The following is a 27,688-nucleotide window of genomic DNA, read 5'->3' as shown; positions in this document are numbered from 1 at the left end:
GGCACATGGATCCTTGTTAAAATTGTTAACTGAAAAACTTATAAAAATCCATCTAAAATTATCTAAAATTCATATTGGCAATAGGTTAAGAATTTCCAATAAGACTATGTGACAGTCCCATGATATTGGCTTTCTGGAAGATTTATATAAGCATTAAATGCAAAGTTATTGAACATCTTGAATGAAAAATTGTTTGTAAGTCTCAACTGTCACAGTAGTTTAGCAAGGAAGAGTTTTTTTTCTGAGATACTCTAGATTGAGAGATTTCCATTTGGAGAACAGATGGCAGCAGAATGGTTTTGTAAATTAATATTTAGGAATTCTTTTGCACCCTGGGTCCTGATGGATATTGTCAAGGGAGTCTTCACTTTAACTTTTCTGTCCTTCTTCTTTGGATGAGTCACACATTTGTGACTTTTAAGTTTACTTCTTTATTTAGCAAATATTCTTGAGCCCATCTTATGTGACAAGTATTTGGTAAGCAGGTGAATCAGTGGTGAACAAAACAGACATCATGGACTTTACAGCCTACTGGTGGAAATCGTTGTTATATCCATTTTAAATCGTATTAAATGGGTTGACAGACATCCAGAGGCCTGTTAAAGCATATAACTGGGGATCTTGATCCTAGTCTAAGGGTCAGAGAAAATTTTCCTAAATAAGTGACATTTGAAATGTAATCTAAAAGATGAGTAAGAAAAGGCAGAGGGAGTAGAGAAGGGTGGGAGGTAGAAGGAACAAACAGATTTCCACTAGGCAGAAGAAACAAACAAATTCAAAGGTCCCTCAGCAGAAAGGAATAAAGCTCACCAAGGAACTGAGAGGCAACCTGGCGAGAGCACAGAGAATGAGGTAGAATGTGGTCAGATGAGCCCAGAGGCAGAGAGGAGAGCTGGATCACATTTAGCCTCTTCAGGGTCATCTCTGTGTTTGACTCTTTACCTTAAAAAAGACATTTTCCATTTGTAAAGTGAGAGGATTAAACATCAAAGTTCTTAACCTGGGAGGTTATTGGAAATGCATGTTTTTAATAGATCCAGTCACATGTCTTCAGCTACCTGATATTGGGGATGTTAAATGTCTTGTTGTTGTTCAGTCACTCGGTCATGTCTGACTCTTTATGACCCCATGGGCTGCAACATGCCAGGCTTCTCTGTCCTTCACTATCTCCCGGAGTTTGTTCAAACTCGTGTCCATTGTGTCAATGATGCCATCCAACCATCTCATTCTCTGTTGTACCCTTCTCCTTCTGCCTTCAGTCTTTCCCAGCATCAGGGGCTTTTCCAATGAGTTGGCTGTTCACATCAGGTGGCCAAAGTATTTGGGAAAGGCTTACAGAATAAACAATCATTCTGCCCAAAATACCCATAGTGTCTCTAGTAAGAAACACTGTGCTAAATAATCACTTGGATGCCTTTCCATTGTAATAGTCTATTATTCTGTAAATAAAGGTAAAATGCATGCCTCTAGAAAACAGTGAAACTAATGGCAGTGATTTTATTGAATGCTCAAACCTTAGAACTTCTATGCTACATTAGTTGAGACAGAGGCATTTTCTCTCCCTGTGATAAAACTGGACATTAGATAAGTTAAAACATATTATTTGAAAAATTTTAAAGAAAATAAGGGCAGTCTCCAAGGAGGGAAAGAGAGAAACAGTTGAAACCAGAAGAGAGAACAGTGAGCTGTAAGTAAATAAGAAAGCCTAAGATGTCTGAGGATCAGATGCAACCAGCAGCACCACAATTGGGAACCTAAAATGGAGTGCCCATACACACTTGCAGATGCATGTGTATGCACATGCATGAACACACAAAGTAGAAGAGCTGACACTGAAACTCTTCTGTTTAACCAGGACACTTGAAAGGGTTAAAATAGTCCTGAGTAAGTCATATCTGCTAGCTTCTAACTAAAGTAAACAATTTTTTTTCCTGGAAAAAAGGCATCCCTAAATTAGGTTCTCTGGATTCCTACAGGTTAAATTTAATAAAATATGAGCTTATAATAAAAAAAGATACGAAACACACAAAGAAAAAAAACACTACCACAAATAAAAGTCAAAGCGAACAACAGATTTTGTCTTCCCAACGTTTTCAGATATTGACATTCTCAACAGAGAATACAAAATAAGAGTGTGTATGTATATATATATATATATATATATATGTATTTACAGAAAGTAAAAAATATTTAAATGATCAAAGAATATGAAAGTATTAAAATGACTGTAAAAACCATGTAGAACATTTTGGAATTAAAATCTAAACAAATGAGTTTAAAAGCAAATTAAATAAAGCTAAAGAGACAATGAGTAAATTGGAAAATATAACCAAAGAAATTATGAAGAATTTAGCATAAAGAAAATGAGACAAAGAGCATGAGAGAGATGTTGAGACATGTAGGATCTAATGAGATCTAGAAAGCATCAAATCAGAGTTCCAGAAGGAGAAATTAGAGGGGCAATCTTTGAAAAGATAATAGCTGAGAATTTTCAAAGCTGGCTAAAGATGTAAATCCACAAATACACAACATATGCCAATTATATAGGATGAATTTCACATTTAGGCACATTCTAGTGAAGCTACAGAACACCAGAGCCAATAAGAAATAAAAGCCATCAGAGATAAAAAGGCACATCACCTATAAACAAATGATAAGCAAGATTGAAACTAGCATCAATATTGTGAAAATGACTATACTACCAAATGCAATCTACAAATTCAATGTGATCCCTATCAAATTACCAATGGCATTTTTCACAGAACTAGAACAAAAAATTTCACAATTCATATGGAAACACAAAAGACCCCGAATAGCCAAAGCAGTCTTGAGAAAGAAGAATGGAGCTGGAGGTATCAACCTTCCTGACTTCAGATTATACTACAAAGCTACAGCCATCAAGACAGTATGGTACCAGCACAAGAACAGAAATATAAACTAATGGAACAAGAGAGAAAACCCAGAAAGAAACCCATGTACCTGTGGGTACCTTATTTTTGACAAAGGAGGCAAGAATATGCAATGGGACAAAGACAGCCTCTTCAATAAATGGTGCTGGGAAAACTGAACAGCTACATGTAAAAGAATGAATTTACACTGAACACTGAACACTTCCTAACACCATACACAAAGATAAACTCAAAATGGATTAAAGACCTAAATGTAAGACCAGAAACTGTAAAAGTCTTAGAGGAAAACATAGGCAGAACACTCGATGACATAAATCAAAGCAAGGTCCTCTATGACCCACCTCCTAGAGTAATGGAAATAAAAACAAAAGTAAACAGTGCAACTTGATTAAACTTAAAAGCTTTTGCACAGCAAAGGAAACTATAAGCAAAGTAAAAAGGCAACACTCAGAATGGGAGAAAATAATAGCAAATGAAACAGCTGACAAAGGATTAATTTCCAAAATATACAAGCAGCTCATACAACTCAATGCCAGAAAAACAAACAACCCAATCAAAAAGTGGGAAAAAGACCTAAACAGACACTTCTCCAAAGAAGACATACAGATGGCTAACAAACACATGAAAAGATGCTCAACATTGCTCATTATTAGAGAAATGCAAATCAAAACCACAATGAGATATCACCTCACACCGGTCAGAATGGCCATCATCAAAAAGTCTGCAAACAATAAATGCTGGAGAGGGTGTGGAGAAAAGGGAACGCTCTTGCACTGTTGGTAGGAATGTAAATTGATACAGCCACTATGGAAGAGGGTATGGAGATTCCTTAAAAGACTAGGAATAAAACCACCATATGACCCAGCAATCCCACTCCTAGGCATATACCCTGAGGAAACCAAAATTGAAAAAACACATGTATCCCATTGTTCATTGCAGCACTATTTACAATAGCTAGGACATGGAAGCAACTTAGATGTCCATTGACAGATGAAAAGATAAAGAAGTTGTGGTACATATACACAATGGAATATTACTCAGCCATAAAAAGGAATGCATTTGAGTCAGTTCTGATGAGGTAGATGGACCTAGAACTTCTTATACAGAGGGAAGTGAGTCAGAAAGAGAAAGATAAGTATCGTATTCTAACACACATATACAGAATCTAGAAAAATGATACTGAAGAATTTATTTACAGGGCAGCAATGGAGAAACAGACATAGAGAATAGACTTATGGACAAGGGGAGAGGGGAGGAAAGAGTGAGATATATGGAAAGAGTAACATGGAAACTTACATTATCATATGTAAAATAGTTAGCCAATGGGCATTTATTGTATGGCTCAGGAAACTCAAACAGGGGCTCCGTATTAACCTAGAGGGGTGGGGTGGGGAAGGAGGTTCAAAAGGAAGGAGATATATGTCTACCTATGGCTGATTCATGTTCAGGTTTTCCAGAAAACAACAAAATTCTGGAAAGCAATCATCCTTCCATCAGTTCAGTTCAGTCGCTCAGTCGTGTCCGACTCTTTGCGAACCCATGAACCGCAGCATGCCAGGCCTCCCTGTCCATCACCAACTCCCGGAGTTTACCCAAACTCATGTTCATTGAGTCCGTGATACCATCTAACCATCTCATCCTCTGTCATCCCCTTCTCCTCCTGCCTTCAATCCTTCCCAACATCAGGGTCTTTCCAAATGAGTCAGCTCTTTGCATCAGGTGGCCAAAATATTGGAGTTTCAGCTTCAACATAAGTGCTTCCAATGAACACCCAGGACTAATTTCCTTTAGGATGGACTGGTTGGATCTCCTTGTAGTCCAAGGGACTCTCAAGAGTCTTCTCCAACACCACAGTTCAAAAGCATCAATTCTTCTGCGCTCAGCTTTTCTTATAGTCCAACTCTCACATCCTTATATGACCACTGGAAAAACCATAGCCTTGACTAGATGGACCTTTGTTGACAAAGCAATGTCTCTGCTTTTCAATATGCTGTCTAGGTTGGTCATAACTTCCCTCCAAGGAGTAAGCGTCTTCTAATTTCATGGCTGCAGTCACCATCTGAAGTGATTTTGGAGCCCAAGAAAATAAAGTGAGCCATTGTTTCCACTGTTTGCCTTCTATTTACCATGAAGTGATGGGACCTGATGCCATGATCTTAGTTTTCTGAATGTTGAGCTTTAAGCCAACTTTTTCACTCTCCTCTTTCACTTTCATCAAGAGGCTCTTTAGTGCTTCTTTACTTTCTGCCATCAGGGTGGTGTCATCTGCATATCCCAGCAATCTTGATTCCAGCTCGTGCATCATCCAGCCCAGCGTTTCTCATGATGTACTGTGCGTATAAGTTAAATAAGCAGGGTGACAATATACAGCCTTGACGTACTCCTTTTCCTATTTGGAACCAGTCTGTTGTTCCATGTCCAGTTCTAACTGTTGCTTCCTGACCTGCACACAGGTTTCTCAAGAGGCAGGTCAGGTGGTCTGGTATGCCCATCTCTTTCAGAATTTTCCACAGTTTATTGTGATCCACATAGTCAAAGGCTTTGGCATAGTCAATAAAGCAGAAATAGATGTTTTTCTGGAACTCTCTTGCTTTTTCGATGATCCATTGGATGTTGGCAATTTGACCTCTGGTTCCTCTGCCTTTTCTAAAACCAGCTTGAACCTCTGGAAGTTCACGGTTCACGTATTGCTGAAGCCTGGCTTGGAGAATTTTGAGCATTACTTTACTAGCGTGTGAGATGAATGCAAATTGTGCAGTAGTTTCAACATTCTTTGGCATTGCCTTTCTTTGGGATTGGAACGAAAACTGACCTTTTCCAGTCCTGTGGCCACTGTTGAGTTTTCCGAATTTGCTGACATATTCAGTGCAGCACTTTCACAACATCATCTTTTAGGATTTGAAATAGCTCAAGTGGAATTCCATCACCTCCATTAGCTTTGTTCGCAGTGATGCTTCCTAAGGCCCACTTCACATTCCAGGATGTCTGGCTCTAGGTGAGTGATCACACCATCATGATTATCTGGGTCGTGAAGATCTTTTTTGTACAGTTCTTCTGTGTATCCTTGCCATCTCTTCTTAATATCTTCTGCTTCTGTTAGGTCCATACCATTTGTGTCCTAAATTAAAAAAAAAAAAAAGTTCTTTCAGAAAGCAGGAAAATGACTCCAGAAGAAAGATGTAATGTTCAAGATCGAAAAACAAGGAATCATTAAATCTAAATTTGCATCTAAACAAGTCTCGTAAGATTTACACTTACAATTTAAATTTAAAAGACAGTAGCAGTGTGTAATCAGTGGGGGAAGGTCATTTAGAAAAAACTAGTAAACTCTTCCTATTTTACCTTTTTGAAAGTTAGGAGTGGTGTGATCAGAGTTAAAGTTATGTAACACTTAACTCTTCAACATACTAGCTTTGATCCTGAGCAAGGTAACTTCTCTGAACGTCAGTTTGTTATCTATAATATGGCAGTAACAGTAGTACTTACTTAGTAGAATGATGAAAATTGAATGATAAAAGTAGCATTTAACAGTGTGCCTAGCCCACAGTACAACTCCCAATGAGTATTAGGCAATCCCTTGTGGCTCAGCTGGTAAAGAATCCACCTGCAATGCAGGAGACTTGGGTTTGATCCCTGGGTTGGGAAGGTCCCCTGGAGAAGGGAACGGCTACCCACTCCAGTATTCTGACCTGGAGCATTCCATAGATTGTCTAGTCTATAGGGTCACAAAGAGTCAGACAAGACTGAGTGACTTTCGCTTTCACTTTCATTATCACCATCATTATTATTAGGCACAGGCTAAAAGTCATGGTAAAGCAATGGTCCCAACACTCAAAAGAGTCTAATAATAATGCTACTGTAATAGAGAAATAATCATTGTATGATATATAAATTGTAAGTTTCAAAAGGTGATATCAACAAACTTAAGAAAGAGAGATGTTTTGACCTAAGTTTTGACCCTAGGATGGGTCCTTAAAGTCTTTCTGAAGATGGTGGTTGTTGAGCTGCACCTAAAAATATGAGTAATTAGAATGTTTACTATGGGTACGGCATGGGGACTAAAGGCACACTGTATATACATTCTTGAGTCTGCCTTGACTGAATATTATTGGGGCCTCTAAGGGGAACAGCACAGAGAGGGGAAAGCATGTTGGGTAATGGGGACTAGATCAGGTTTACTGGAAAGATAGGTTAGTGGAAGTATGTTGAAATTATAGAAGTGAGTTTTATTAGCACAGCCCATTGTGACACTGACCCCAATATTAATTAGCTGCCAGATACCAAATAATTGTCTGGTAGAATCTCTAAGGAAAGGTAAATACATCCTCTGGAATGATGTCTGGCAAGTTAAGAAACAGGGTTTGCTTTTTGTTTTTAAAGAAGTAATATATACAGTGCAGTGGGTTTGGGAAATTGTCATGTTGCTAATTTCAGGTTTTGTTTTTTGTTTTTGTAATCTAACTGACTCCCCTGATTGAAAGGATATGTGTATGCACAGTCTGAGCCAATTTATTGCATCTGGAGTAAAATTGTTCTTTTGGGAGAAATAGTGGAGGGGGGCTTACCAAGAGGAAATATGTGGAAATAGGGCAGCTATGCTAACGACAATTGTTCCTCTAACCCACGTGCCTGTACAAGCCCAGAGAGCTCAACATTTCAGCTTGGAGAGTGGGGGGCGCCTTCCAGTGTGTCAGAAAACGTGGGCCCCTGTGCTCACGGAACTCACAGGCTCATTTTAGGAACTGTCCTGACACTCCAATAGCTCTTCTTTGAATCATTTTCTGCTTTCACCTGGGAGGCTCCCAAACTGCAGACGTGGTCTGGTGCTGCTTTAATGTTGTTTCTACAGAATATGCAGACCATGTTAGTGTCTGATTTCTAAACCATACCTAATTTTTACAGAGGTTTCCTCTTTAATGTTTTGCTCAGATGCACATAATCATCATTCTGCTCGTGACTAGACACAGCTGGGGGAAGGATGTCCGCTAGATGAGATTTTAATTCGCTTCCTTCCTCGTGAATAAGACTTGGGATAAAATGTACAAGGATCGTTCTTACCTTTTTCCTGACAGTGGAAGTGGTTTGTTTGCCAGCTAATGAGTGGTAGGATCAGGTGGGAAGGATGGGAGTTAGAAGTGAAAGAAGAGACACCACCCGGGGAAGGACATCCTTCAAAGGACATGCTGCAGCGGGAATAGGGATGTCCAGGTGTTTGGGAAGGTCTCGACACCCTGGGTTGTAGTTTTCATTTTAAAACGAGTCAGCAACAATCTGGAAGTGTTCCCAGGACTCTTAAGATTCCCCACTAAAGTATTTCTGGCAAGAGCATGGAAATCTTTGTGACAGGTCCAAGCACACTGTGTTTTTAGGCCTATTAAGTAGCTGTATGTAATATTAACAGCGTGTATTGTTCCTTTCACTTAATTATTATTGGAACTGAACAGAATTTGTATTTCATTATTGGAATATTATCTCTTAGTCTTGGAGCTCTTACTATGACTTATCAGAATTGAAGCCACTTGATCCAACAGGCATTTTATTTTATTTTATTTTATTTTTCCAACAGGCATTTTATTCTTCACTTTTATGCAATACATTGTACCAGGCATTGTGTGTGCAGTTATGTCCGACTTTTGTGGCTCTATGGACTGCAGCTGCCAGGCTCCTCTGCCTATGGAATTTTCCAGGCAAGAATCCTGGAGTAGGGTTACATTTCCTACTCCAGGGGATCTTCCCAACCCAGGGATTGAACCTGCGTTGAGTCTCTTTCATTGGCAAGCAGATTCTTTGCCACTAGCGCCACCTGGGAAGCCCAAAGCTCCAACAAGCATTTTCTCCTTCATTTATGTGCAGTACATTGTACCAGGTGCTGTGGAGACAGGAAGAGGAGAGACAGCCCTGCTCTGGGGGAATTTATAGTCTAGTGAAGACCCTGTTTAAAGAGTAGCTCGGGGGAAAGCTTGCTTACCAGGCTGACAGCTACAGCAGAGATGCAAACTACTGATGGCTGACCTCTGGGGAGGAAGAAATGGATTCAGTTGGGGGAAACTTCTAGGTCGGGGGCCAGTTTTAAACTAGGCTTTCAAGGAAGAAGAGGATTCTGATAGGTTGAGAAGAGTGAGGGAATGCTTTGTAAATGGAATTTTGAGCCATGCCCAAGAGCTAGGAGGATTCAGAAATACTTAGGAAGAGATCACGTCCTGGACATGAAGTCCCTTGGAAGTGAGATTAGCAACACACATGAGCAGTGCAGTGTAATGGGCCAGGGATGATGGCAGAAGCCTTTGATTGTAGGCCAGAACTTGATTCCATGTAGGGCATTGTGGTTTTGCCCCATTCTTCAGACAGAGAATTCAGAGACCCCGTTGGTTGCTATTTTCCGGCCAAAGCTGAAATTTGTTGGCAAATGACCTATTCTTTTCCATCCTCTTGTTTTGGCAGTTTCCAACAATTGCCATCTCTTCCAAAATTCACTTACGATGTCTAAATAGATACATACATTTAATATACACTTATATATAAGGACTTGTGGCACTATTTTCCAAGTGTGTGTGCCTGTGGAAGGAGGTATTCCACTAAACGAGGGCTTTGTGGTCAATTGTCTGTGTGCATTGCTGCGTACTACACCCCTGTCTAGAAGAGTCAGATTATACATTAGCATCTTCAAGGTTCTGAGAAGTAAAAATGTCTTCCAACTTTGCATAACAAAGATCCTCTTCATCTTATTGATGTCTCTCTAAACAAGACTGGAGAAATGTTAAGGTACCTGTCATAAACAGTTTTTATGTTTCTCATAGACCTCACAACATCCTTATGAAATAGCCATTGTTGTCTCCATTTTTCCAGGAAGAACTGAAGTTTAAGTACTTTTTCCATGTTCACAGACCAAGATAAGAGCCAAAATATGAATCCACATTCTTCTAACCTGGGAACCATCACCTCTCGTGCAACCTCTAAATTCATGTATCCTAACCTAAGGGCTTGAGCTCTATCTTTAAGGGTTTTTTGTTAAAGATGTGTTTCTTTCTGCTGGGCTGTTTCAGTGATGGCTTATAGCCCTAAATCCTTAAACATCTACTGTGTATAATGTTTCATGACTGACACTCTTCTGGGTGGAACTGATTGCTCCAGGGTTCCTGGTAACATTATACTTTTTTGCTCACTTGTCTCCATCACTTTACTCTACACTCCTAAATTTTGGATGCACTTAGTAGGTCCATCATTGAGCACAGTTCTTGGCCTGTAATACAGCACAGTGCTTGTTAACTGGATGAGGGCCTGAAGAACGTTTCTCAGGTATGGTAGTCAAGAGAGGAACCTCGATGCTCATTTTGACTCTGGTTCTGATCATGAGTCAGATCAGATCAGAAATCTGCAGCATCAGGTCGCTAAGAAACACACGAGGTGGTATTTTCTGTATGTAGGTCATCTAGTAGAGAAGTATACAGTTGTCCTATGAACATGTGAGCACAAAATGTGACCAACACTGTGTAGTCACACAGTCTACCTGAAAGCCCAGCTGGAACCTGGACCCTGTGCTGCCCAAAGGGACCTCAGAATATAGTTGTTTCTATAGGTTTTAACAGCAGTGAGCATGAAGCACCCCCACGGAAGCAAAGTCTGACCTTGGTTCCAGGCCTCCTCTGCCTTTTCCTTACTCCTACAATTTTTAGCTTTGGCTTGGGTAGATTTTAATGCAGACCAAGAGTGCTATTTTTAATGTATGAAATCTTGTATTTATAGAACAAAAAGAACCTTTTTTTTAAAAAAAAAAAAAAAAAAGGAAGAGTTGTAATGAAGTCAGGTGTAGGAGCCAAGGCTATAAACAGTCACATACATATTTCTTTATAATGGATTAAGGGAAAATCAGGAAATAAATGCAGATTGGCAGTGTTTTAGAAGAAAATGATTTGGATGATAAAATTATAAATTCATATAATTTAGATTTCTACCCAGAGTCAGTTTGGTCATGTAATCTTTGTCCTTTTTAGCATTTGGTGTAGCAAATCTATTTGAAACATCTTAAAACTTTTTGGTCAAAATAGCTCTAGTTCCTAATGGTAATTGGAAAATATGAATTTAAAAATCCGAAATGCAAGTGAGGCGGTAGATTAGTAGAAAGTTTAAACTATAAATAAGAATAGTCTCTAAGTAAGTTTTCAGAATTCCAATTATGGGTATTCAAGTGCATTTACACAAGCTGGGTTTGTTATTTCTGGAGTTAATAAGCAATTTCACAATGTACTATATATCACTTTTAAAGACATGATAAATTGTCCCTAATGGTATTGTGTGTATAAACTAGAGCTATTTCTGCCTTGTATATAATTCTTAGGATTGGGTGGTACACCTGAAAAGGCTTGGATTTTAATGGGGCCTTTTTAGCACTTTTGCACCTCGTATGTTCAGGATTATGTTTGATTGATGACTTTAAATGTGCTGGCATGAGAGATATGTAGATCTTAATGCTCTTAAACCATTTGTTTTCCAATCTCTGTAAAAGGCTCCTCTGTTTTGGGGTAACACTTTATCCTTCTTAAGTAAACAGAAATAGGTTTCTGGGATTTTGCTTTTTAGCATTGTAAATCCAGCAGGAAAGAGACAGGCTAGAGGCTTTTAAGAGAGGTCTAAAAACACCATGTTCCCATTTTATTAGAGGAGTCCGAAAAAGTCAAAGAGTGTGTGTGTGTGTATGTGTGTGTGTAGATACATTTTTCTTTCTCCTAAACAGTTTTAAAATAACTCCCTTCCTCCTTTTCTTTTTTCTTCCCCCCTCCCTCTCTCTTCCTGTCTCTCTCTCTCTCTCTCTTTTTCTCTCTCACTCTCTTTCTATACCAGAACTCCCTGAATCATTTGTTTCCTTTGGACCGCTTGATGCCCCCTGCATTATCCTTAGACCCCTAGCTAAGAACTCTCTTTGGATCCCATCATCTGAAACAGCTACAAGGTTGGCTACTGTGTGGCCAAGGGGTTGTTCTTCCTGATAGGTCTTAGATTAAGAGACAGAGCTATTAATTGAATCCTGCTTCCCAAAAGGCACTGGAAATTAGTCCCCAAGCCTGAAGGGTGTCTTATAATCCACTCCTGCAGGATTCTTCTGACTGGGACATCTTCAGTGCTTCAGGAGGGGCTCAAAAAAAGAAAAAAAACTAGCTCGTGAAGTTTCCCTGTTTCTGATTAACAGTCTAGGCACTGTTCAGGGAAAGGGGGAAAATTGCTTCTGCTGAAAGAACAGATTGTTTTAAGATTTTAAGAACCGATTATAAACAAGTTGCTCAGGGAGGAGAGAACTGCGCTGGTCAGAGGCAGTCTCTGCTGCCAGGCAGCAGCCCCCATCGCAACAGCAGATCTCTGCACCGGCCTTCAGCCCCGGCTCCCAGCTGTCCGTCATCTTTCAAGAAAAGAGACCAGCATGGTACTGACAAACACATTTTCACTTCCATCTAAGATATGAACTTAGGGGCTCGAGAGTTGAAAGACTAGTGCATTTACCCATACTTATAATATGTTGCTAATTAGCAGTCAGTGTCCTTGTGATCTTTTCCTTTGTCATCCTCTTGAGGCATCCCATTTCTTTCATTTCCTTCCTCTCCATCATCAGCAATGCTAAATGGAATATGGATTATTTTGGCAGCAGAGCAGTTTGAGCCCCCTGATTAGTCTAGAATGAAATGTGAAGGGAAAAAAAATGTATGAAATGAGCCATTGTGTCTCCTTGTTCTCAAGATGTTATTTTGAAATCTTCATGGGTGGTGATGTATTTGCTGGTGATTCGTTTTACCTAGAGACATTTAGGATTCCTAGGAAGGGTTGTTTTTTTTTTTTTTTCCTTCAGTATACTTACTCTTTTTTATATTTTTAGAAATAAAACAGTTCTTATTAGGGTCAATCTTTGTAAATGAAGCATGAATGTGGTAGCAGAAAAGGTAAAAATTCCAGACATAATCTTAGGGTACTTAAAGTGACTCAGAGTCTTCTAGCCTTTTTTGCTTTTGCTTTTTTGACTGCACATGGCGGCATGTGGGATCTTAGTTCCTGTACCAGGGATCAAACCCTACCCTCTGCAACAGAAGCACAGAGTCTTCACCACTGGACCGCCAAGGAAGCCCCCACTCCTAGCCTTTTGTCACCAATTTGCTGCTGTTGCTGTAAGTCTTTGAGTCAGCAAATAATCCCGAAGTTATTTTTCACTTAAACTCTTGAAATAGTTTATTGTAATGGGTATTTTATACTAAAATAAGAACTAAATGCATATGTTTGACTTGGATGTATGAATAACCTTGGTATAGACACCCATATTTGTGTGTGCGCAAGTATGAGTATAAAACATGGTTGAAAGCATGTCAGCAGCAGCTGCCTTTACACATGGAAGCACCACTGGTGGAAGTATCATGTGTGATACAAAGGAGATGCCTGTATGTGTTTGTATGAGAAAAATAAATTGATAGAGCCAGAAAAGATCTTCTAGGCATCTGGTTCAACTCTAGCAACTTATTAATATGAGAAAATTGAGTCCTGGTGAAGGGACATACACATGTGATAGTCAAAAGGAACTTGAACTAAGGTTTTCTAGCTGGTGGTCCACTACTCTTAATGTGCATTGGAGATATATTGTGGCCTTTGTTTTTAGTACCATGCATCGCCACTGGTAAAGAATCCACCTGCAATGTGGGAGACTTAGGTTGCATCCCTGGGTTGGGAAGGTCCCCTGGAGGGGGACATGGGAACTCAATCCAGTATTCTTTCCTAGAGAATCCCCATAGACAGAGAAGCCTGGCGGGCTACAGTCCATGGGGTTGCAAAGAGTCAGACACACTGAGTGACTAAGCACAGCACCCCCATATAAAGAGATGAAGGCATAATGTTTTTTGGCCTACCCAATAATGATATTATTAACTGTAATAATATTTAAAAATGTAGACAAGTAGAACCACAAAATCTGCATAACTTTTCTTTTCCAAGGTATTTTATCTATTCAGACAGTTACAGTGTGTGTGTGCATAGTGCTACGTGGCTTCAGTTGTGTTTGATTCTTTGCAACCCTATGGACTGTAGCCCTCCAGGATCCTCTGTCCATGAGATTCTGGAGTGGGTTGCCATTTCCTTCAGGGGATCTTCCCGATCCAGGGATCAAACCCCTGTCTCTTACGTCTCCTGCATTTGCAAGTGGGTTCTTTAAAACTAGTGCCACCTGGGAAGTTATAGTGTGTAAGCACTTACAAATTTGTTGCAAATGTAGCTAGCTGAAATATTCATACACTAATAACCAATTAATTAAAATTATCTAATGTTAATTACTCAGGCTTCCCTGGTGGCTCAGCAGTAAAGAATCTGCCTGAAATGCAAGAGACACAGGAGATGAGGGCTCGATCCCTGGGTTGGGAAGATCGCCTGAAGGAGGGCATGACAACCCACTCCAGTAATCTTGCCTGGAAAATCCCACGGACAGAGGAGCCTGGTGGGCTACAGTCCCTGGGGCTGCGAAGAGTTCAACGTGACTGAAGTGGCTGAGCACAGTGTTAATTACTCAATATTGCCTGGCAGATAATTGGTCCTCATTAAATATATGTTGATTCACTCTTTCCTGTTCAGTTCTATCTTGAGCCAATTTCTCAAATGGTAAGCTTTGAGTCAGTCACCTGGGGTGATATTTTTTTAAATAGAAATTCCTGCTGCCTAGTCCCTATTCAGAATCTCTGGGGTTAGGCCTTGAAATTTTTTATTTTTAACAAACTGAGCAGATAATTCTATGCACACAAAAGTTTGAGAACCACTGCCTAAAGTTAAGATATTGAAATCATAATTGGTTATAATATCTTCAGTCTAGTTGAGAAACTGGAGATATGGGAATGTAATCACCAGACATTTTTAAAGCAATTGTGTAAGTTCTATAAGCCCTAATCCTTACAAGACAATTGTTTTGGGTATTTTTAAATTATAGCACAATTGCATCATTATTACAAGTTATTCAAGCAAGATAGAAGTATATAATGTAAAAAGTTAAAAGGCCCCCCTTTTCTCCCTACCGTCCATCTTTCCCACTCCCACGCCCCAAGAATAACCATCATGAACATTTAGTACAGATGCTTTAAGTTTTTTTCACTATATATGTTTTATCTATATGTAAGTGTTTATTTATGTGTATACATATATACACACACATATACATATACATGTAATACATATCTGTCTATATCCATACTTATTTACATCCTGGAGAAGGGATAGGCTACCCACTCCAGTACTCATGGGTTCATCTGGTGGCTCAGACAGTAAAGTAAAAACGTGCATTGCGGGAGACCTGGGTTCAATCCCTGGGTTAGGAAGATCCCTTGGAAGAGGGCATGGCAACCTACTCCATTATTCTTGCCTCGAGAATCCACTTGGACAGGGGAGCCTGGCAGGCTACAGTCTGCGGGGTCGCAGAGTCAAACACAACTGAGCAACTAAACACAGTACACATTTATATTTGTTTATTCATGCATCAAACAGATATTTGAGCATCTATTGTATTCTAGGAACTAGGACTGAAAAAGCAACAGTGACCAAACAGATGAAGTCCACTTTCCCATGAAATCCATATTCTAATGGAACTCAGATTCTAATAGGGAAACAGTCAATAAATCAATAAAAATGTATATCAGTTCAGTTCAGTCGCTCAGTCGTGTCCAACTCTCTGCGACGCCATGAATTGCAGCACGCCAGGCCTCTCTGTCCATCACCAACTCCCGGAGTCTACCCAAACCCATGTTCATCGAGTCGGTGATGCCATCCAACCATCTCATCCTCTCTCGTCCCCTTCTCCTCCCGCCCCCAATCCTACCCAGCATTAGGGTCTTTTCCAATGAGTCAACCCTTCGCATGAGGTGGCCAAAGTATTGGAGCTTTAGCCTCAACATCAGACCTTCCAATGAACACCCAGGATTGATCTCCTTTAGGATGGATTGATTGGATCTCCTTGCAGTCCAAGGGACTCTCAAGAGTCTTCTCCAACACCACAGTTCAAAAGCATCAATTCTGCGGCGCTCAGCTTTCTTCACCGTCCAACTCTCACATCCATACATGACCACTGGAAAAACTATAGCCTTGACTAGACGGACTTTTGTTGGCAAAGTAATGTCTCTGCTTTTAAACATGCTATCTAGGTTGGCCATAACCTTCCTTCCAAGGAGTAAGCGTCTTTTAATTTCATGGCTGCAGTCACCATCAGCAGTGATTCTGGAGCCCAAAAAAGTAAAGTCTGACACTGTTTCCACTGTTTCCCCATCTATTTCCCATGAAGTGATGGGACCAGATGCCATGATCTTAGTTTTCTGAATGTTGAGCTTTAAGCCAACTTTTTCACTCTCCTCCTTCACTTTCATCAAGAGGCTCTTTAGTTCTTCTTCACTTTCTGCCATAAGGGTGGTGTCATCCGCATATCTGAGGTTATTGATATTTCTCCCAGCAATCTTGATTCCAGCTTGTGTTTCTTCCAGCCCAGCATTTCTCATGATGTACTCTGCATATAAGTTAAATAAGCAGGGTGACAATATACAGCCTTGACGTACTCCTTTGCCTATTTGGAACCAGTCTGTTGTTCCATGTCCAGTTCTAACTGTTGCTTCCTGACCTGCATACAGGTTTCTCAAGAGACAGGTCAGATGGTCTGGTATTCCCATCTCTTTCAGAATTTTCCACAGTTTATTGTGATCCACACAGTCAAAGGCTTTGGCATAGTCAATAAAGCAGAAATAGATGTTTTTCTGGAACTCTCTTGCTTTTTCGATGTATATAAAATGTAATATAAAATATGCATGCCATAAAGAAAAATAAAGTAAGCTAAAGGGATAGAGAATTCCAGGTGGTTCTACTTTAGGTATGTTGGTCAGGACAAGCCTCTCTGAGGTGACTTAGGGAGAGACTAGAATGAAGTGAAAGAATAAGCTCTGTGCATATCTTAGAGGAGAGGAAGTGAAGTTCTTCCTAGATTGTGTGTGCAAACTCACACTTTTTTTCTTTTAACGAATTATATTATTCATAGTGTCCTGTACCTTGCTTTTTCCATTCAATAATGATTTATGTGCACATTTCCAGTGTCTATATTATGAATTTACGTTATTCTTTTTAGTGACTGCTTATTATTCCATAATATGTATGTGCCATATTTTAACCATGCAAGTATTGTTGGACATTTTCTCTTTACATTTTACCTTTACAAACCATACTGCATGAAATTCTGTGGCTCATCATCTTAATATTTAGGTATTAAAGGATTAATATTATAGTTCTGTTGCAGAGAGAGATTATTTTAAGTATTTGGATCATATCAGTCAATTACAAAATAACTATTCTAGGATAAAGGAGCCAGACCTTGGGGTACAAAAGTGCATAATATTCCTTTCACATGTAGAGGTAAGAGTCACTTAATCATTTTTAGTTTTAAATTGGACCATCAAAGAATCCTAAATCATGTCTTTATCATAAAAGACCATATTTTTTACTCCTTGCCATTTTTTAGAAAGTTATTCAGCCAACTGCCCAGACAACTGGTTCTCATTCATAGGATTGGGGTCCGTTTGGGTTGGTTTCTTTTTACAGTGTCTGTTTTCTTAGTACTTGTTCATACATTTATTCTTCAGTGCTCCTGCCTTTATGTTGTTCATTGATTGTATTTGATCTAAACTGTATTTTGTCTTTTAAATGTAAGATTTTCATATTAAAATGTTTTTCTTAATTATAAAATAAAGATAAAATTATATCACCCAGAAATAACTGTTTACTATTTGGAGGTATATCCTTTCAGGTTTTTTTTTTTCCAACTTACATATTTTTTTAGATCCAGATTTTCATTTTGGGTTACTGAATTCCAACAACTCTCTTTAATACACATGACTATCTCATAACTCACACTGAGAAGAAACCTATTAACTCTCTCCTGTCACTTTTCTGTTGCTGGTTACCCTGATGCTGCTGCTGAGTCGCTTCAGTCGTGTCCGATTCTGTGCGACCCCATAGACGGCAGCCCACCAGGGTCCCTGGGATTCTCCAGGCAAGAACACTGGAGTGGGTTGCCATTTCCTTCTCCAGTGCATGAAAGGGAAAAGTGAAAGTGAAGTTGCTCAGTCGTGTCCGACTCTTAGTGACCCCGTGGACTGTAGCCTACCAGGCTCCTCCGTCCATGGGATTTTCCAGGCAAGAGTACTGGAGTGGGTTGCCATTTCCTTCTCCAATTCCTTCTCCAATTCCTTAGTGCAAATAACCCGGAAGATTATTTTCTACATTTTCAGTTGAATAGATATATGTCCTGCAGATTGATTACCAAGTAAATGGCTTCTGGGCTGATAGATGATGTCTCCACAACACTCAGAGCCCCTGGGTACTTGCCCAGTGACTGTCGTCACAGCTTCATGTTAGTCCTACCTGTGGGGAGCATTGGAACCCATGAATCACATTCCTCTTCAAGGACAGGGTGCCAGAAAGTTCTCACATGCCCCTCCTTCTCACTACCAGGCCCTGAAGGAGCTTGCTTTATATTTTTATGAAAAAAAAAAGAAAAGATTTCTTCCCACACTACTTCTTTTATCTCCTTCATTCTTCCCATCCCTATTTCACCACCACTAAGCTTTGGGGAGGAGAGTTGGCTTTTAACTGGAGGCTTATATGTGTTTTCTCCCCCACCTTGGAATTAAGAAGAAACAGAATCTCTGAAAAGTAAGAGCTAACTCGTCTTCTCAGCAGTTAGGCTTCTTTTCAGAAGAAGCATCTTGTCTTTGGGCTCCTCTATAGCCCATGATGGACCAGTGTAACAGGGGAATGAATGTTTCTTTAATGCAGACGTTGTTTGAATATGAGGCTGTCTTGTTGTTCAGTCACTTAAGTCGTGTCTGACTCTTTGCGACCCCATGGATTGCAGCACGCCAAGCTTCCCTGTCTTCCTCTATCTTCTGGAGTTTGCTCAAGTTCATGTCCATTGAGGCAGTGATGCTATCTAACCATCTCATCCCCTGCCACCTTCTTCTTCTTTTGCTTTCAATCTTTCCCTGCTAGAGGCTCTCTAGCAACAGTTGAGTGATTAAAATGTCTTCATTTGCTCCTCAGTTTTCAAGTATGACTTAAGCAGCATTGAATTAAGCTTGCTGAGTTCCACATAACTAGAATTAGTACCTTTGCTGTTTTTTTTTTTTAATCAAACTGGTTAATTCACCAAACAGTTTGGTGGTTTAGATGCAGATAAATCTATTCAATGTGCTCCATCCTCATATGAACCAAATATCCCAAATTTACTATTTGTAATTCATATGTTCTTCTGTGTAGTACAATGTACAGTTATGTGACCACTGGATTTTTTTTTAATGAAGATAATTTTTTTCAATGTTTTTTCTAAAATACTGTCTTACACTATTAAAACTGAGTGTAGGGGTGAAAGGACCACAGTACATTAAAGAAGCGCGTTAATTGTGCCTAAAGGTGTTTGTTTTTTCTTAAAATGCCTGTTTAATTCTCAATTGATCAAAAGATGAAGGTTCCAGAGAGTCTTTCTTCTGACAGCCTTGATTATGTAGGGGTTCCCTTCTAGAGATTCTTGTGGTTTTATAAACACATGCATATGCATGATACGTTCTGCCCAATACTCCCACTTTCTGATCTGCACAGTACCACAGAGCATCCCACGGAGTCAGAAAACAAAGGAAATCTTCACTCTGAAATTTTTTCCTGAAGCCAAATATGTCCTCAGCTTCAAAAAGAAATACCTAGCATGAATTGAGGCACCTCTGTGGCCCTCTAAGGGAAATTTTAGGCACCATTGGTGTGCTCCCTAGGAAAATAGTATGCTTGGGGGTGCTGGAAGCTGGGTTGATTTCCTATTATGGATTCAGGTTTTGTTCCAGACATTTTGCCTACGTCATGGCAATTAATTCTCCCAGTGACCCTGTATTGTAGGTATTACTGCTCCATATCACACGAGGAAATTGAAGCTCAGAGAATCTGAATAAATTGCTATCACTGTATAGCTATCAAGTGATGGAGTCAGGATTTGAACCTCTGTTCATCTGACTCCAGTGCCCTGATATTTCTATTCTGCAGAACACAGACTAGCTTGTAGTAGCTGGTGGATAAGAAACCACTCTACCCCATTCAAAGTAGCTGAATGATCTTTTTCATCCTACAATCAATCCCTATGAAATTCTAGTCACTGTAGGTTTATGGCCTCCACTTCCTCACACAATAACCAGAAAACAAAAAGTAATCAAAATATTTGTAACTGCAGTGTGAGGAAGCATATGGAAAAGATCATACTGCTGTGCTATTTCTAGTAAATTAGAGAACTCAAATTCATAAGAGCATTGTGTAGAGAAAAGAATATTGTTTTTTCACCTTGTTCTTCATTTTTAATGAGATAAAATTCACACAACGTAATTAGCCATTTTAAAGTCTACAAACCTGAAGCATTGAGTACATTCACAGTGTTAGGCAGCCACCACCTCTATCTAGTTCCAAAACGTTCTCATCACCCCAAAAGGAAACCCCATATCATTAAGCAGTCGTTTCCCTTCCCGTGCTCCACCTGGCCTCCAGAAACCAACAGTCTTCTTGCACTCTCCATGGATTCATTTGTTCTGGAGATTTCATATAAATGGAATATAGTGTGTCAACCTTTCATGGTTGGCTTCTTTCACTTAGTATGTTTTTGAGTTTCCTCTACATTGAAGCATATATCTCACTTAATTCTGTTTTATAGCTGAGAATATTGATGTTTGAGTGAGGGTTCTGGGTCTTGCTCTGCTACTAACTCTGAAAACTTTACACAAGCCTTTCCCTTTCTCTGGCCTTATTGTGCTCATGTCTTAAGATGGAGATGGCATACCCTATGGAACATGAGTTCTGCAGAAGCTCTGGAATAAAAAGCCTTCCTGCTCAAAAGAAACGGGAAGAGTGTATGCTGGTTCTCCCTTGTAGAGGGTATGATGCACATGTCCTAAAGATTCTGGAACCTGCTTTACACTCTTCAGCCCAGCAGTTACCAACCTGTGACCAGAGAACCCTTTATCTTGCTTACGGTGTGTTTGTTTGTTTGTTTATACACACACACACACATACACACACACATATACACACATCTTGTGGAAGCCAATTTAGTTTCCAAGATACTGTAACCTGTGAACCACTCATTGATGCCACCTTGCAATGTGCCACTTGGCCAGTCAAGTCCATGTTGATCTTGCCTCTAGGTTACTGGCCTAGAGGTATTCTTCCTCTCGGGGGAGGTTTGAGCCTCTGTTGAGGCATTTGGTTGTTTCAGTGTAACAGTCAATGATAAGAAACCTCCTGCCATGCATTGCACATTCGTTCACAACACCAACATCCCGATCTGCACAAACTCTCCAAGTCCTGCTGGTCATTTATGTAGGTGCAAACACTCTCTATATTTCTCTAAACCTAATTTTCTGTATAAACACAAAATACTTTTTGCATGGTTTTAGCATCCACTGATTTTTCCGTGTATACAACAGTTATGTAAAATCTGGCTGTATTTTAAAAGAGCCATTCACCATTGAGGGACAGATAGAGTTATAGGACAGAAACAAATTAACCTAGAAATCCTGGTGGCTTAATACAACAAAGGTTTATTTTTTGTTTATGCTAAGTGTCCATCAAGCATTGGCAGAGAGCACTGTTCACAGTTAATCAGAGGTCCAGTCCTACTCCACCACTGGGGTTGTCACCAGCCACCTCGGCCCAGGGTGGACTGGGTTTGCACCCCAGCTCTTCAATGCTGTGGCCCAAAAGGAGGCACATTCCTTCTGATTATAGCACAGTGGCCAGAACTAGGACACAGTCTCCCCTAAACAAGAAGGCTAGGGAACAAGGACCAGGTGGAAACTTCGGCAGTGCGGTGTCCGTGGTAATGCCACTTGTAGCTTTGAGTCAGCATTAGAGTGCTCATGTATTGGTTTGCCTATCTAACTGTCACATTTTTGTTAATTTTACACGTAGGTACAAGCATATGCCTACTTAGCTACATCTGCTAGTTTAGCAATGCCTGCACATTTACATGGAGAAACATATCTTATTATAAGTTACTTTCCTGTACATTTTCTTTATATTACAGTTAGGGTGTTATATTCTTTGTTTTGGTATGTGTGTCCATAGATTATATTAGCTCTGAATTTCATTTCAAGATGGGAAAGGGGTATTGGAAAATATATTTGTTACGAAAAGGAGGTCCGGGACTCTCCTGGTGGGTCTAGGAGAAGGTGAGGGTGGGACGATCTGGGACAATAGCATTGAAACATGTATATTATCATATGTGAAAGAGAACACCATTTCATGTTCGATGCATGAGACAAATGCTCAGGGCTGGGGCAATGGGATGGCCCGGAGGGATGGGATGGGGAGGGAGGTGGGAAGGGGGTTCGGAATGGGGAACACATGTAAACCCATGGCTGATTCATGTCAGTGTATGGGAAAAACCACTACAATATTGTAAAGTAATTGGCCCCCGACTAAAATAAATAAATTTATTAAAAAAAAACAAAAAACTTGCTGCTTTCAGTGCAGGGGTGCAGGTTCAATCACCAGATGGGGAACTGAGATCTCACATGCTGCATGGTGCAGCCAAAAAAATGGGAAAAAAAAGAAAGAGGTCTAATGGAGATAAGAGCTACTTTTCTAGGTGTTCAGGATCATCCAGAGCATAGAGTAGGTCATGAAGAATTATAGGGCCTTACATCATAGTAGTGAGAAGCGTGTAATGCTCGTGGGGTCATGCTCAGTCACTCAGTAATGTCCGACTCTTTGCAATCCCACGGATTGTAGCCAGCCAGGCTCCTCTATCCATGGGATTTTCCAGGCAAGAATACTGGAGTGGGTCGCCATTTCCTCCTCCAAGGGATCTTCTCAACCCAGGGAATCAAGCCTATGTCTCCTGCATCACAGGCAGATTCTTTACCACTGATCCACCGGGGAAGCCCTAAGAAGCATGTGAGCTAACATTTACTGTGCTCTCTCTATGTGCCAGAGACTTTGCCAAGCACTATGAGTAAATTCCCTGCTTTAAGTCCCACCAGAAGCCTATGAGGATCCCCCTGAGTTGCTCCTTTTACAGACGAGATCTACTTTCCTCATTTAGGCATATAAGGAAGGTTGTGGGTCCCTTGCTTTCTATTCATCCCATGTCAGTGTGGGTGACATGTCAGAAGTGGGACCCCACGTAGCTACTAAGAAAGGATAATTGCTCTTCAAACACTGTAAAGAGACAGTAGGCAAAGCACAAGGGTTGGGACAGCACAACAGGACACCTGAATGGCCCAGAGGAAAGTCAGAGAACAGAGAGAAGGAAAACAGTCCTAAGAAAAAGGCTGTTGCCCCAGAAAGTAATATCCCCCCATTCAGAGAGGACTGGGATCCTATAAATGTGTCACTGAGAGAGTCCCCCTGGTTCTTTAGCCAAACTTTAGTCCACGTCTCTCCTATCTTATCCCTGTTTCTGTGGCTCCCATTTTTTCTATGATTTCATGGGCATAATAGCTTACCACTAGCAGTTCAATCAGCTAATTTGTTTGAATAGCATTATCAAGATGGTTCTAGGCCAAATTAAAAATTAAAATGTCAGGACCCACCTGGGAGTGATACCATCAGTTAACAAGAGAAAAAGAACCATAATTAACTCACGATTAGAAAGTAAAAGCTCTTGCATGCTTCCTTTTATCAGCATTATATCCAGATACCTTTTTTTTTTCCTCCAGTGATGGGGTTTTCTTCCCTTTCACCCGTTAAGTATATATGTAGGAAGGGCTACATTAAAATTTTAGCTACACCTTTACTTTCACTACTCAGCCTTTATTTTCTTCTCAGTCTTTATTCTATAAGAAATATTCTTTGGTGGCTTACACATTCAGAATTGATTTTCTGGAGCAGTGTAATGTTTTCCTTGCCCGTGGCAAGACCACATTGGTTCAAGGCTAAGAAAGTAGGCTGGTCCTACAGAGACCCTCTGGGTGACTCATCTCTTTTGAGATCCCGATCGTCCATTTTTTTGGTCGGTGTTTCTAGCAGCAGTGTGTGTTGCCCTGAAGGCACCTTTCATATGGTGTTGACTACACTATGCTGCGCTGTTTAATTCCTGCTCTGGACTGTGCCTCGAGTTTTAAGTCACTTGACAGTACAGATGGTTTCCTTCCGCAAAGTTTATCAGTAGCGTACCATTCCCTCCCAATAACTCCACACACAAACAGACACACACACATACACACAACTACAAACAAATTTCATGTTTTCTGTCTTTTAAAAACTAGATGTGATCTGCCTGACCTAGCTGGAGAATCTCCTGCTTTTTCAGATTTATGTTCCTGTGACCAGGTGGCTTGTCAAGCTATTGTCTTAATCACTCAACTTCTCCATTAGACAGCTATTTAAAAACCTTTCATGTAATTATCTTTTTTGACCCTCCATCTTCCACATTCTTTTCTTTATTGTAAACTTTCTTATGACTTTTTTATATGCTATATGTTCCAAAAGGTAGTTAAGCCTTCTTCCACTGTTTTGTCTGCTTTTCATTAAGTTTGCCATCGACTTACCCTCCATGCCCATTGCCTCCCTCCCAATCTGACTGCTTGTTTCTCTGAAAGGTATGAACCCTGCATTGAGTGGTCCAGATCTTCTCTGTGTCTTCCTTGCCCTTTGAAATAGGAAAGCAGAGAAACATCAGAGAAGCTCTTAAGGACATTCACCAGAGTTGTTCCTGCCTTGTCATTATCTTGTAACTGCAAGGTTTAGAAAGCTGGGGATGGAGGTGTCTTCATTCGTCATATGAGCCAGGCACTGTAATAATCATTTGGGGGAATAAAAGATGACACAGATCTTACTTTCAAGCAGCTCTCACTCTGGTAGAGAGGGTAGTTTTAGCAAGATAGAGTGCTTAGAAGTTTGAGAAGAAAGAGATCTCTTTTGATAGGGGCAAATGCAGAAGGATTCAGGGCTGATAAAGCATGTTAGCTAAGCTATGGACAATGAGTGGGGCTGTAAACACTAGAGATGATTGGGCATATCCCAAGCAGTGAACCGACATGGGTGGAAGCTCACAGGTGCCCAGGTCCTATCTGACTAGAGCAGGGCTGGTTTTGACCCCCAGGGGACATTTAGCTATCACAGCAGGGGGAGAAGGGCTGCTCCTGACATCTCATCAGTAGAGACCAGCCCTGTGGCTCAACATCCCTCAGTGCACAGAACAGACCCTCCCATCCAACAGAGAGTTACCTACTTCAAACGTCAGTAGATGGCAAGGTTGAGAAGCCCTGGAATAGAGCCTAGACTTTTTTTGCCAGAGGGAACCAGGAAAGAGTATTTAGGCTGCAATTTTGAAAGGTTCTGTGTGCTAGCTGAAGGCTTGGCTTTTACTTAGTAAGCACAGAAAGGGCTCTGACTAGACTAGTGGTAAGAAGATAAGACTATCAAGATGCATTGATGCTTGGAGACAGGGGGACAGGGAGACCAGTTTGGGAGGAGGCACTGGTCTGTATGAGAGGTGATAATGGTAACAAGGAAGAAAAGAAATAAATATGAGAGATATTTCAAAGGAAGATTTGAAAAGACCAGATTGAGAAGCCAAGTAAAGGAAGATTCCAAATGAATTGTTATGTGCCACTTCTGGGAGGCCCCCTTGGTTTGCCTGCCCTTCACTGATGGGAAGAACCGCAGAGCAAGAAGATAGGATTTTCATACCTAGTGAGTTTAAGGAGCTGGTGAGACAATCAAGTGCACTCATCTCACACACTAGTAAAGTAATGCTCAAAATTCTCCAAGCCCAGCTTCAGCAATACGTGAACCATGAAATTCCAGATGTTCAAGCTGGTTTTAGAAAAGGCAGACGAACCAGAGATCAAATTGCCAACATCCAATGGATCATCGAAAAAGCAAGAGAGTTCCAGAAAAACATCTATTTCTGCTTTATTGATTAGGCCAAAGCCTTTGACTGTGTGGATCACAATAAACTGTGGAAAATTTTGAAAGAGATGGGCATGCCAGACCACCTGACCTGCCTCTTGAGAAACCTGTATGCAGGTCAGGAAGCAACAGTTAGAACTGGACATGGAAAAACAGACTGGTTCCAAATAGAAAAAGGAGTACGTCGAGACTGTATATTGTCACCCTGCTTATTTAACTTATATGCAGAGTACATCATGAGAAATGCTGGGCTGGAGGAAGCACAAGCTGGAATCAAGATTGCTGGGAGAAATATCAATAACCTCAGATATGCAAATGACACCACCCTGATGGCAAAAAGTGAAGAAGAACTAAAGAGCCTCTTGATGAAAGTGAAAGAAGAAAGTGCAAAAGTTGGGTTAAAGCTCAACATTCAGAAAACTAAGATCAAGGCATCCGGTCCCATCACTTCATGGCAAATATATGGAGATACAGTGGAAACAGTGGCTGACTTTGTTTTTCTGGGCTCCAAAATCACTTCAGATGATGACTGCAGCCATGAAATTAAAAGACGCTTACTCCTTGGAGGGAAAGTTCTGACCAACCTAGACAGCGTATTGAAAAGCAGAGACATTACTTTGTCAACAAAGGTCCGTCTAGTCAAGGCTGTGGTTTTTCCAGTGGTCATGTATGGATGTGAGAGTTGGACTATAAAGAAACCTGAGCGCAGAAGAGTTGATGCTTTTGAACTGTGGTGTGGGAGAGGACTCTTGAGAGTCCCTTGGACTGCAAGGAGATCCAACCAGTCTATCCTAGGAGATCAGTCCTGGGTGTTCATTGGAAGGACTGATATTGAAGCTGAAACTCCAATACTTTGGCCACCTGATGCGAAGAGCTGACTCATTTGAAAAGACCCTGATGCTGGGAAAGATTGAGGGCAGGAAGAGAAGGGGATGACAGAGGATGCGATGGCTGGATGGCATTGCCGACTCAATGGACATGGCTTTGGGTGGACTCTGGGAGTTGGTGATGGACAGGGAGGCCTGGCGTGCTGCAGTTTATGGGGTTGCAAAGAGTCGAACACAACTGAGTGACTGAACTGAACTGAACTGAGAAAATCAAGGTGAATCTTCAGCATAATGGGAAATAGGGAATACAAGTTGAAATAGGTTAAGAGACAAATTAAACATAGAAATTGGATGGTAAAAAAAAAAAATCCTATGGCGATGAATGAGAATCTCAAAGGAGAGTATTTGAAGAATTTCAGGAGGACATATGAGGTAAGGAAGACATATGAGATAAGAATCCGCCTGCATTCAGGAGACCCCAGTTTGTTTCCTGGGTTGGGAAGATCTGCTGGAAAAGGGATAGTCTACCCACTGCAGTATTCTTGGGCTTCCTTTGTGGTTCAGCTGGTGAATAATCCACCTGCAATGCGGGAGACCTGGTTTCAATCCCTGGGTTGGGAAGATCCCCTGGAGAAAGGAAAGGCTACCCACTCCAGTATTCTGGCCTGGAGAATTCCATGGACTGTATAGTCCATGGGGTTGCAAAGAGTTGGACATGACTGAATGACTTTCACTTTCACTTTTATGAGATAAGAGCGTGAACGGCCAACACTTATGAGCTAAAATAAGAAAGCAGCCCCTAGAAAGGAGAAAGACCTGGAGGCAGGAGAAGCTCACAGTAGGCAGACAGCACAGACTCACTCGTGGATAGTTAACTGTCGAAGTCACAGGTGAGTCTTTTGCTGTTTGCTTACTTTTAAATGTGATAAATCTTTTATGTGTTGGGATTTTGTAGACCAAGAATCTTGAGCTAACCAATTTGTGTATTTGATTTTTTTTTCAGTATCAGGATTTTGTATGGGGTAC

The 27,688-nt window shown here is 40.5% G+C and overlaps 1 protein-coding gene across 9 annotated transcripts in view; it reads left to right on the top strand.

Moving 5' to 3' along the window:
* Positions 1 to 27,688, top strand: part of VTI1A (vesicle transport through interaction with t-SNAREs 1A) — a 375,769-nt gene that overhangs the window by 160,737 nt on the left and 187,344 nt on the right. The window contains exon 6 of one of the 9 annotated variants that reach the window (XM_081540072.1): positions 14,212 to 17,660. The exons of the other annotated variants lie outside the window; for them this stretch is intronic. Within the exon in view, the coding sequence (XP_081396198.1) occupies positions 14,212 to 14,411 (200 nt within the window). The 3' untranslated portion in view covers positions 14,412 to 17,660. Of the gene's footprint in view, positions 1 to 14,211; positions 17,661 to 27,688 lie in introns of those variants that run through there. 9 annotated transcript variants of the gene reach the window in all.

The sequence above is a fragment of the Giraffa tippelskirchi genome, chromosome 2 (assembly GCF_054371585.1).
Source record: "Giraffa tippelskirchi isolate mGirTip1 chromosome 2, T2T-mGirTip1v1.2.pri, whole genome shotgun sequence".
NCBI classification, from domain to species: Eukaryota; Metazoa; Chordata; class Mammalia; order Artiodactyla; family Giraffidae; genus Giraffa; species Giraffa tippelskirchi.
This window is presented reverse-complemented; position numbering and strand designations above follow the sequence as displayed.